The sequence below is a fragment of the Haliaeetus leucocephalus genome, unplaced genomic scaffold (genome assembly GCF_000737465.1).
Source record: "Haliaeetus leucocephalus isolate CR32 unplaced genomic scaffold, Haliaeetus_leucocephalus-4.0 Scaffold207, whole genome shotgun sequence".
Taxonomy (NCBI): domain Eukaryota; kingdom Metazoa; phylum Chordata; class Aves; order Accipitriformes; family Accipitridae; genus Haliaeetus; species Haliaeetus leucocephalus.
Window position 1 is genome coordinate 353,120 of NW_010972643.1, and position 12,670 is coordinate 365,789.

Below are 12,670 nucleotides of genomic sequence, written 5' to 3' on the forward strand. Positions count from 1 at the left end.
AATTTTCCAACTTTTCCACCATGTTTCTGATGTGGAAGAATGTATGTGTGTTATTTTAAATTATATTGAAAACAAATACTGGGATTTTCTGTAAGTAAGGAATTCTGGTTTTCTGTTTGTATTTGCTGCAGCCAGAGGTCCTTCTGACTTGCTCTTTTTTCGTTGTTTTTCCTCCTCCCAGGCTTGCCAGTCACACCACCATACATCTTACTGGAAAAGGTGTCTTAAACATGGTTTTAAATTAGCATGTAGTGTGGACAGCTCGGAAAGGTTCTACAAACATGTTGAGATCCTGATTCCTTCCTGGCCTAGCAACATGTTTCAGTTCCAGCTCTCAAAAAATAAAACAGCGTGAGATTGTATGTAACAAAATAAGAGGTTTCTGGATTCTTTCTTCCACAAATTCGATCAATGCTTGTTCACATGAGCAAAGTCCTACAGTGTGTACCAAGAAACACCAGTCTGGGGAGAAAACTTCATGCACAGCTTCATTTCTCAGGTCCACGTCAATATCTTTCAAGAATAATCTTGGAGGTTTTTAGACTAGGTTTTATGAGATATTAATGACTGCACTCCTCTATCACCAAGGCTGTGGTTTCCCTAAGCTACTCACTGCAAGCACCCTTCTGCACTCGGGCACTCCCTGGCCCACAGGCGGTGGAAGCCAGTGGAAAGGTGCTGCTCCCAGGGACAGTGCTTTCTCCAGAGGAAATGGAAGGACATTGGGGGAAAAAAAGCACAGCTGCTAGATGGAACTATCCCTCCATGTATTGCAGACATCACTCTTCTGCAACACAGGACCCAGGCGACTCTTGCAATCGCTCATCAAACTACCACCAGTTCTTTACAAAATTTTATTTTACCTTGAACGTCAAGCATATTACCAATCTCTGATAGTAGGACAACAGAAAAACAACACATTAGAAAAAGCCACTTAAAAAGCATCGGTTAAGTTCAATACAAGACTCTGCCTTAATTTAAGAAACGGATTTTAAATTCTCATGGGAACTGTGCCTTTGCTCTTTATGTAAAAGCAAGCAATATACCTCATTAGCAAAGCATACAATGAAAATTACACATAGCTTGCTTAAAATGAAAAAGGAAACAGCATAACAAACATTGCAGGTAGCCAGCCAGCAGTTAGACCTTTCTCCTTGTAAACCTGCTTCTTCAATTAGGCAAGTGCAGTCCTTGGGGAGAAAGAGCAAAGGGTATATAACTTAATTATGCAGAACTGTTACAGTGGGGTTGTGCAAACATTTTTTTAATTTGTATTTTTGTCAAATCATAGCTACAAGCCAGCTATACCAGTTTTTTTGTTCTTTTTTATTTTTTAATGCTATTTTCATCTAAGTGGAATCACCCACATGGAACCTTTTGACCTTTTGTAGCTGACAGTACCATCTAATAAAACCTTGGCCATTCTTGAACCAGTAGTTCTACCCTTGCCTTTCACCTCGGTTTTAAGCAAAAAGTTACATGGCAAAATAGGTGATATTACTTCCATAATAAGTCCAGATATTTCTCTTAGTTTATAAAAATCTGATACATGCTTTCACTCACAGAACACTCAGAGCTATGACATATGAAATGTACACAAGCCGATGAGATTCACACACATATGAAGTCAAAGCCAGCCACATTGTTTCAAAATCAAATACTGTATATGTTGGCTGCATGTGAAAAATTTCACAGTAATTTATACCTGACCAATGCCATTTAGGGTCTAATCCTGCTCCCAGTGGCATCTCCAGCAATTTTGCAAAGGACTTCAGTGATAACAAGAGTATGATAGGACACTTAGATACTAAATACCAAATATTATAGTTAATTTTATTCCTACTAAAACTGATGATCTCTTTAAAAACACTTGAGATTCAATTGATGCAAGTTATAAAAAAAAATTTGGAGGCTTTTTTCTAAAGGAATGTATAACCTTTGGGATCATTATTTATAATGTTTATAATGTCAGAGGTACTTCTGTTCCTGCTTATGGGATTATTGCTGGTCACCTTCCTGAGACTTGAAAGACCATAAAAGACAAGCACCATACCTATTCCTCTAAGTTAGTAATTTGGTCCCTTTCTAAATGGATCTCTCCCCACAATTACACTAAAACATAGTGATGGGTCACAAATTCCAGGGGGTCCAACCGGTCCTGGCATTCCCGGACTGCCACGATCTCCATCTTTACCGGGCTGCCCACGCTCTCCAGGACGTCCTTCCTTACTCATTCCCGGCGGACCTTCAGGACCTTAATGACACACATGCAATGAACAAATACATTACAAAGTATTTTTATTAAAATGAAAACAAGAGCAACTATGGACCCAGAAACCCCCTGCTCTTTGATGAAGTATGCAGATAAAGGAAACTTCACTTTCTGAAAAAGACACTTCTTGTCACAAACTGCTTATATGTTTATATAAAGAACATAATACCTTGTTAAGATTTTTTTTAAAAGCATGTGGAAAACACTTTAAATAAAAATAACATTTAAAAGGAAATATAAAAATCTACTTTAGTACACTGTTATACTTCATGATATAATCTGGAACCACCATGGCATGAATCAGAGTCCTCCTACTTCTATTCGTCTTTCTGGCTTTGGATTAGGCCCTAATATCTCTTCCAAATGCTCAACTTTGCATTTTGCATGAATATACTGCTGTTAGGAAGAACATTTTCCTTCACTAAGCAATGCTTACATGTCACATGATTGTATCAGGGCTCACTTTTCAGGTAATAACTGACTTCAAGATCCATCTATCAAGAAACAGCAGTCTTATGTACCAATCTCTACAAGATATCTCTTATATTAAATAACATATTATATGACAATTTAAAAGGCATGCAAGAGACAGGCATTAGCCATAAAACATATATGGCAATTAAGATGTGTAAAAACTATCTACATTCTTCCAAATTATATTAACATTTTTTCTAAGCCACATTTTTTTGGAAATTATTAGCATGCACTGAATCTGCACAGCTGAACCATCCCTCACCTGGAGGTCCTGGTGGGCCTTGGATCCCAGGAACCCCAATTCCTTGATTGCCCTTTGCGCCATTTTTCCCTGGCAGTCCTGTGAATTAACAAACACACATATATCTTTGCTCACTAAGAATATTTTCATCCAATGAATTAGGAAGTCAGCATTTGATAATACTTATTGAATAAGAAATATAATAGTTCAAAAGCAAATAAGCATTTCCTTGTAACCTGCACAGTGTAACTGGGTTCTAAATTATCCTCATTTCTGCTGAATTAAGAGCTGATGTAGCACCTGTTAAGCAGACAGGCACTATGAGTTGAGGGAATAGATGATGCGCAATTAAGAAATTTGCTGTCATTGCCTTTCCATTGGCAAAGTTTTTAAGAAGTTGTATGAAGAAGTGTAAGGTATTCACCATAGTCCCAGTGGAATACAGAATATATAGACAATCTTCCAGAACATATGGCAGAATTGAATCTTCACCAAAGAAATACTGAGAGGGCCAAAATATGTGCTTTCTTACACTACTACAACCCAATAAATTCAGTTTCTTCATAGAAACAGATACCTATTTTTCCAACTCTTACAGAATAGCCAGAACTGTTAGTGTCAGCTCCAGAGGAAAACTGCACATTCTCCTACTGGAGGTGAAATTATAAAACCACTACAGACAAATCATCATTACATCCAATGAATTTGATGTGCTAGGTCACATTTAATAAGTCACAAAGAAACTAAATAATTACCAACCACTTGCCTGCCTACCCTTGGTACATTACTGTATTTCATACAGCTTTCCTGATTATTTTGATGCTATAGGAAACACAGGTGCTGCTGGAACCAGTTACCAAATTATGGACTTCACCTAGTCTCTTGGTCTAGTTCCAGACCATATATGCACACTTAACTTAATGTCTGCAAATACATCACAGAAATCAGTTGGAAAGCTCGGATAGATGAGTTACCTGAAAGCATAAACCCTAGCCTGCTGAAGAAGAAAGCAGAATGTTTAAGAAAAGCACAAAGAAAGGAGTAATAATCCTTATGAGATAAAAGGAGAAAACCCCAGGAAATCAGAAGGAGTATAAAGGTTGTCACATGCCAAAAATCAGCCTACGGGGTAGCAGATAGTAAATAGACAGTGAATAAATACTGTCTTTAAAATAGCAGAAACAAAGAAGTTTGGAAGAAACCAGATGTGAATACATTGAAATCCATGTCTACGCATATTTGATCTAAAAAAAAATAATTTAAACACAGTTAAAAACATATATATGAGACTACAAGCTCTCTAAAAAGATCAAAACAAAGTTTGACTATAGTAGAACTGAACACTAGCTATCTTGTTGCATTCTTGTACTTTCTCTTCTTCTGACATGCGTTCTTCGTAAGCGGTGAAACATCCACATTGCACCATGTCCTCAATTACACTTTGTGATATAAACCCAGCTCTTCCCTTACCCCACCCTGCACTAATCCCATTCAAAACTGGAAACAGAAAACAAAGTCGTAAAGGCCATTAGCACCGTGACACATGCACACAGTACCTCTTGTCCCACGAGCCCCAGGACGACCTGGGATGCCTGTCAGCCCGGGAATGCCATCGTTTCCTGGTAAACCAGGAAACCCTCTTGGGCCTTCAGGGCCTCTTGGACCTGGTGGACCTGGAAGTCCTGGGGAAGCACTTTGGGACTGACAGTGGTTACAGTTTTGTAGCCTTCCACTCTGGAGGATGGCAGGCAACTGGGCTGGGAGAAGTCAAACAAAAAATTGCTTAGAGTGTTGTAACAATAAAATATTAAAATATTGCCCCCTAGCCACTAATACAAAACCAGTTTCCTCTCTTTAGAGAACATGATACCTTTAGGAAACAACATGGTAAAGTATGCAACCTGTGGTGTGGAAATATATTTCCACACCTGTAGGAAAACAAGTGATAAATCAGCAATATCGATCTTGCCTTCAAGAAAGCATCTTTATAATTATCAGCAAACTTCTTTAGCACTTTAAACAAGGGAAGAAGAGTAAAGAGGCTTTCAAACTTACTTCTCAGTACATCGGAACACACCTGGCGAATAAATTCTTCTGAAAATTCTCGTGCCTGTATTGAACAGAGAACGGTTAAAAAAACAGAAACCATGCATTTGTTTGGGGTTTTTAACGTACCCCAAATGACAAGTTTGAGGTCCTATACATACAGGTTTTCCATCTGATCCAGGCAGTCCTGGTGGTCCTCTGTCTCCTGGCTGACCTCTGAGACCAGGAGGTCCAACCAAACCCTGGATACCGGATTCTCCTTTTTGCCCATTGGTGCCTCGAATGCCTGGATCTCCTTTCTCACCTTTCTGGAATGAAAACCAACGAAAAGCCAATTGCATCTTCACAGACAACTTGGAAACTAGTTAGCACCAAGCAAACATATTTTGAGAAAATCTTCATTGATGATCTTCATAAAATGAATAAAAGTTGTCACTGAAAATTAACTTGAAACTGATGAGATCTATTTTGCTAAAATATACTAAAGTTTTCAGATTCTTTAGTAACTGTTTCAGATACAATTATTTACAAAATATAACTAGAAATAAATTACCTTTTTTTTTAACTTTAAGGACCCATTTTACTTACTAATTAATATAAACCAAAATAATCGTCTTATTCACATATGGAAGGAAAGGCTTTATTCACTTTTTTGTAAGAATTAGATTATTTGTTACAGTACATTAAAATCCTTAGAGGGCTGGAAAAATTAGAAGTGAAATTCTGGCATTACTGAGGTTCTTGGCAAACTTACTATAAGAATCAAGACTTTTACCCTATGTCTGTAGTGTATAAGACAAAGGAAAAAAAAACAGTTTGATTTCAGTTAGGATTTTTTTGTTGGTTTTTTTTTTCATGATTGATAACAACTGTAGTCTATTTGCTTCACTGGAAAAGGTTAAAATAATACTGGAAAATATCTTGCTCTATCTTCATCAAAGCAATGGGTCTTCTATGTATGGAATTACCTACTGCAATAGTTCACATGGAACTCTTTCACTGTGCTGGAGCCAACAAAACGTCAGTACAATTTAATTTGGTACATGCCCAAGATTAAAGTTAGTATACTATGTTTGCTTCCTGGTTCATTTTTTCCTTCCATTTTTGCACAGCTTCTGCATAATGTTATCAGTTGCTTCAAAATTTTCTTTTGCCATTTCCAACTATTTTAGATGGAATTATGGCAACAAGGCAGCAGGATTACTCTATATGACAAAACGTATTGGAGCAAATAATGCAAGTTTAAGGAGCACTCAGGCATGCAGTCTTCATAGACTTACACTGAATTTTAAATTATAGTATTCATATTACTTTGTATCATTCTATATAGTACTTATCAAAATGCTTTACATCAGAAAAATTCAAAGCTTTCTGGCTTGGTCTGAATTAGCAACAATGCCCAGAGTTCTCCACATCAATTATTACAGGGTAACAAGCTTCAAATTCAGTATTGGATTACTTAGTTTTATGCAGAGAGCTAGCCACTAAAATAAGACACATGTTTCTCCCCTTAAAAAAACAGATAAATGAGATAAAATGTGACCAGTGTCAGTCAAGTGCCTAGGAGTACTGTTGGAAAGCTGGTCCACCAGTAAGATGCCATGCATGAACTCAACAGCAGTCCATACCCTCTTCCCACTACAAAAGTTATACACGAATTCAGAACTGACTCTTTCCAAGGTTGTAATTGTATTTTATTTTCTTGATACTGTCAACTCATATTCTGTAGACCTAGAGAACTGATACTCTTAGTTACACGAGGTAGATTTGTACTTGTTCATTTCTATTATATAATTACAAATGTTTTTTTATTTAACAGGGTCAGCAAGGCTCAGAGATAAACATGTGGAGCATATGTAGCTGCCTGTAGCTATACTAGAAGTTGTATGTGCTGGGATCTGAAAACCATGCTGTTCTTGTAGCTAGAAGTTATTTGTTTTAATTTTAATTACTTTTACAGCTATGGACTATGTTTACATAAAAGACATCTGACTTGCAAGTTGATTTATTTGGACAAAATGTTAAAGGGGCTAGAAAGCATTAAGAACCAGTGAAATATAAGGAAAATGGCATCTATTGTAGAAAAACATTACAGGCAAGAAGCCAGTATAAAAACACCAGGACAAAAACATTGGGAGCATCAGCACAACTGCCTGCCGAACTTGCCAAAAACCAAATGAAACTGCTGAGGGAACATTTTCTGCTGTGTATCTTGGTCATGTAATGCTCAGCCACATCCTTTGTGTGCCCTTGTTTGTTGACCCTTGCTATTGGCAAAGAAGAAAAAGAGCTTAGTAAGTGCTGAGACTTACAGACTGAAGAAACTTTTTATTGAGGAGTCAGAGTCTAACAAAAGTCAACTTATTCTATAAAAATAGAAAATAAACGAATTTTATAGGTCTGATAAGTAAACATAATGACATCATTATATCTTAGTGTATAGTAAGAATATTAAAAGGATTTTTCAGAAGAAATATATTATTACCATGATTTACAATATTTAAAGAGGCTAGTTCAATAGTATACAAGGAATCTTTTACCAATTATGGCAACGATTTAGCAAAACACCTACAAGCCAAACTGTAATTTTAAGTCTTCCATAGAACCACAGCAGGATATAGGGTAACTTACATGTTTAAATGCATAAACTTATTTAATTTATCAGAATTGAACTTCCAATGAATATGTCCAGTTACTGATATGCAGCAATGCTTTAATGAAAAAGGGTGGAACAAAGAAATCTCTAAAGTTGAAGGAGAATTGTATTAATGGGACAGTGTGTACCCTGATTTCACTAAATATTGGAATAAATAAAAAATAACTAATAAAGTTAATCTTTAAATCTTTCTTTAAACAACATGCAACACAAAGATTGTGTCTGGCCACAAATATATCTACATTAGCCAAACACAAGGGGAAAAAAAAAAAAGATGGGACTTCTAAAAATATCCTGAAGAGCAGTTTGTGACCGACCAAGAGCAGTCCAAGCAGGCTTCCCCTATGCCCCTCAAGCTTCAGGCTGAGTTGAATTATTCCTGTATAAACTTAGTAGTAGAGAGAAAGAATTCTGCTCTGCATTTTCTGAGTCAGTCTCAAAGACAGAATCCTCTAAAAAAAAAAGAATCTTTGTAAAGGCTTCGCTATATTCCTTTTCATTATCTTTAAAATAAAGGCTCGCAAAGAAATCTCACTGGTGAAGGTTGAAACACACAAGACAAATAGTTCAGCTGTGGTGAAAGTCCTTACCACAGACTTTTATGGAAGCTGAAAGTACAGTATGTGAGCACAGTTCAAAAGGAATTAGGCAAATTCAAGATCTACATTAAATGCAACGGTCTTGATCTTTAGCTTAAATGCCCCTCATTTGTTGACTACCAAAAGAGTAAAGGTATACAAGAAGCTATTATTGGCTGCTACTGAACAATATGGATCATTTTGATCAAGTATTCTGCATTTTTATGAATACATTTTAATTTTTCAATGAACTTAGAATCTCTAGTTGTTTTTTTCTTTAATAATTTGCTTTCTTCAACCAGCTCCTTATTTTTTTTGTTTGGTTGGTTGGTTTTTTAATTCTCTTAAAGTATCTACTTGGTTTTAATTATTTTTTTTTAATCTTTCATTTCATGAAATATATATTTCACTATGTCTCTTTTTAACTAATACTAATACTCTTCTCTGATATTTCTCAATTCACTTATCTTCTGTTACTTATAGAGATGTCAGGATGGAAATAAGACATTTTACAGATCACAACATCTGCAGAAACAAATGGAATAATTTTGTAATACAGTATTTGTCATTACAAAAATACTCACCTCTCCTTGTTCTCCACTCAATCCTGCTATTCCCTTTAGGAATTAATATGAAAAAAAAAAAAAATGCAAATTGAGCCAAATTACTTGGAATCAAAAAATAGCATTTTTGTCCTTTGTTTTCAATAATTAATCACAAAAGTAAATTTTTAAAGATTCTGTGATTGCTATTTGTACAAAAAATGAAACTGCATATAAGGATGAAAAATGTATATCATGGTGAATTAACACTTTAGTAATACCTCTAGTATCATATACCAAAAGGATAAGTTGGGAATATATCATACATATTATAAACAAATAGACATAATATAGACATATAGACAAAACCTTATTCACTCTACAAAAGAAATAAAATTTTGTGTTCTAGCAAAAGGAAACTCCTGATTCTACCTGTTTAATACCGTCTTCCTAGACAGAAATCAAGTTCAGAGCCTTTGAAACACAAAGTCAGTTTGTAAGCCAGATTTTGCATGTTGGCAAATAGTTTTGGTGTCATTTCTGCCAAATTGTCCGATGGTGTTATTAATCATTAAGTTCCATGGCAAGATGGCAGTTCAGCACAGACTTTTTCACTTTTCTGATATACTCTTATGGACAAGGGAATCTGTATTATCTTTGAGAAGTCCTGGAGGCTTGAGAAACCTTGGAAGGACCTAGTGCTGCCTACCAGAAGTATTTGAATGACTGATTTTTTTGGTTGCTGACCAAACTAGATAAGCATGGGAAACAATTTTAGACCAAGCCTGTATTATTTTTCAGCTTTCTCAAAAAAAAAAACCAAAAAAACCCCAAGCAACAGAAATTCAGTTGCATCATTCTATCTGAAAAAAATATTGTTTTCTTTCACTATCACTTTGGTTTACCCTATGATTAAAATAATAAATATATGAAAAAATTTGTCCATTATTTGCAAAATGAAAAACCAGAAAGTTTAATTTGTAAAATGTTAGAGTAGGACATTACATTTGGTTAAAACCAATGATCAGCCTTTTAGTTCAAAACTACCTCTTTTCAAAAATATCTGCTCAGCTTTACTACTGGACTCCTGTCAACCTACATACCCCTGAGAGTGATAAAACTAGGCTAACACACAATCTAGATCTCCTGCCCATGCTCCACTGGAATCAGCTCCTTCTGGCTAGACAGGCAGCTGTATTGATGTCGTAATTCTGAAAAAAGCAACTGTGACTTCCTTCCAAGTCTAGTTTTAGATATGTACCTCTAACAAATACTTCTCTGTTTAGACACAACATAGATTATGTAGTTAACAAGTATTTATAAATACTAACAGTTATTTTCTGTGGTATAACAAGATAGCCAACCATGACACAATCAGAATACATTGGCCCAGAGTTAAAGAGAAACAACTGTATCTCACTGATTTGCAGCTGAAACAGGAAACATCTGTAATTTATGAGCACAGAAGATGTCAACAATGATTCCCAGTACAGCCTAGGAGGTAATGAACTACATGAAAGTGTAGCACGGTACATGCAAAATCTTAACATCTCAAGCACCACTCTTATAACCTTTACCCAAAAGCCACTTTGTGCTGTCACCTGCATTTTATATTATTTATAATTGTTTCATGAAAAATTTCCATAATTAAGGATTTAATAAAATAATCCAGAAAAATGTACTTCTGGTCTGTTTCTCAAGATACAATATCCCAGAACCACAGAAACATGTAAGTTGGAAGGGACCTCTATGGGTTCAACTTCCTTTTCAGAACAAATCCAGCTCGAGTAAGCTGCTCAACACACTGTCCAGACAGGTTTTGCTACAATCTCTGTGAGCAGTCTGCTCCAGTGTTTGACCACCCTCAAAGCAAAATGTTTTTCCACGTATCAATCTGGGATTTCCTGCGTTCCAACTCATGTCCATTTCCTCTCGTCCTTCCACTATGCACAGCTGAGAAAAGTGTGGCTTCATCTTCTCTGTATGTGTTGCATTTGTTTTTTTAAAACTACTAAGCTTGTTTAAGAGGTAATTTATATAACTATTTAATCATGTTATACATAAATATGTTTCACCTGATGCAAATAACTATCCATGTTGATGGAAGTAATCTTAAGAAACAAATATGAATTGTGGCTCTCTTGAACTAGGATGACTATTTTAACAGTACCTGTAAGCCTGGATTTCCTTGTCTTCCTTTTTCTCCTTTCAGACCCTTCAGAAAAGAAGCACATTTTCTTAAAATACACATATATCTGGGAGAAGTAATTAATCTATCAAAAATAACACAAAGAGGTAAACCCTAAAAATCTCATCCTAACCCAGGCCCAATCTATCTGAAAAGTTACTTTTCAAGAGTTCAGAGCAGCAACTGTGCAGAAGGGTACAATTTCTCCTCTGAACACAGAGGAACCAAGTTAGGATCTGAGTAGCGACATGATACTCTTCTTTTTCTTGTAGGCATTTCCATGACTTTTAGATAAGAAGGAGGAAAATCCCACTTGTTATAATATAGTAGGTAGGCAGAGGCCAGGCGGCGTTACTTTGACTGTGAGCATTCATGTGGTCCCACAGTGCCTGCGGCAGGCAGGGACAGAACCCACTGCTGCTATTCTTCAAGCAAACCTTCTGTGGAGCTTAATCTTAAAAAAAAGCTCCTGAATGAACACTGAAGACTTGTATTAATAGTGTTGCCAGGTGATTTCACTAGAAACAAAGTTGATATACCTGGATACCACTTTCACCTTGGTTTCCTTTGTCCCCCTGTAAGATATTAGAAGAAAAGTCTCCATTGTAACATGATTCATCTCAAAGACATGTAGTCTGTGTTTTAATTTAACACAGTAAATACAAGAGAAACATCTAATAGCTTTTATTTATACTGAATGAAAACAAATCACTTTATCCCCATGTACACAAACACTAAGAAAAGTACAGAAAGTTATACTAAGAAGGGAATCAGTCACAGAAAGAACTATCAAAAAGAAAAGTGAGCACTCATATACCAAGCTACAATTAAAAAAATACAAGATAATGCGATGGCAAATCCAGCAGGATTTTATCCACTCAGTGTATGGGAGTGAAGAGCATGTAGGCAGGGAGGGGGGCAGTATTTCTGATGGGTTAAATTTTACCTGTATGCTAACCACTAAGTATGCTTGCCTTCACCCACAGAGAGTATAAATAATTTCTGTAACACTTACTATAAACCCGTTGAGTGCAGAAGTTATACATGACACACCAATATGTATTTAAATTTAATCAAAACTGTGTAAGGACTAAGTTCCACTTCCACCCACTCCTTTTGACTTTCATGGAAACGTTTATAGTAAATAAACATGTGAGGTGATTGGCAGTCAGATGGCACAAATGGTACTTAAAAGGCAGGTATGTACGTTTATCAAGTTGTCTGAACACCATCAAATTGACACTGGAGAGAAACAGGCAGCTCTTGAAAACTATTCATGCCAATTAATGACAGAGGTATGAAATATGTACTCCCAGAATGTGTATATCTCTCTTCATTGACTGAAAAGAAAACTTAAAATTATGGGAGATGGCTCCTGCCCTAACTCTGACCTGTTAAATCAGTGTGACTCTGTTTAAATAAACATGAATCAAAATGTTGGGCCAAGAACACAGCAACTCATGAAAAAAAAGACAGATCGGGGGGGGGGGGTTTGCAAAACTGCATTTAATAAAGAAAAGAATTAGGATGGAGTTTTTTCAATCTGTTTTGCTAGTTTTCTTGTAAGAGCGAAGCATGCGTGTGTTTGGTTGTTTTTTGAAAAAGAGAATGTTTAGCTAAATGTGAAACAGTAGTAAAGAGGAGATTTTGGCCATGGCAAATATTTTCCTGAT

General features: G+C 36.0%; 1 protein-coding gene across 1 annotated transcript in view; it reads right to left on the reverse strand.

Annotated features, from left to right (window-relative positions):
- Positions 1–1,912: 1,912 nt before the first annotated feature.
- The window catches only part of COL21A1 (collagen, type XXI, alpha 1), an 84,922-nt gene continuing 74,164 nt past the window's right edge, over positions 1,913–12,670 (reverse strand). The window contains exons 22-29 of the mRNA XM_010566372.1: positions 11,537–11,572; positions 10,980–11,024; positions 8,852–8,884; positions 5,195–5,341; positions 5,043–5,097; positions 4,544–4,744; positions 3,009–3,086; positions 1,913–2,254 (exon numbers count right to left, since the gene is read on the reverse strand). Coding sequence (XP_010564674.1) covers positions 2,067–2,254; positions 3,009–3,086; positions 4,544–4,744; positions 5,043–5,097; positions 5,195–5,341; positions 8,852–8,884; positions 10,980–11,024; positions 11,537–11,572 — 783 coding nt within the window. The 3' untranslated portion in view covers positions 1,913–2,066. The remainder of the gene's footprint in view (positions 2,255–3,008; positions 3,087–4,543; positions 4,745–5,042; positions 5,098–5,194; positions 5,342–8,851; positions 8,885–10,979; positions 11,025–11,536; positions 11,573–12,670) is intronic.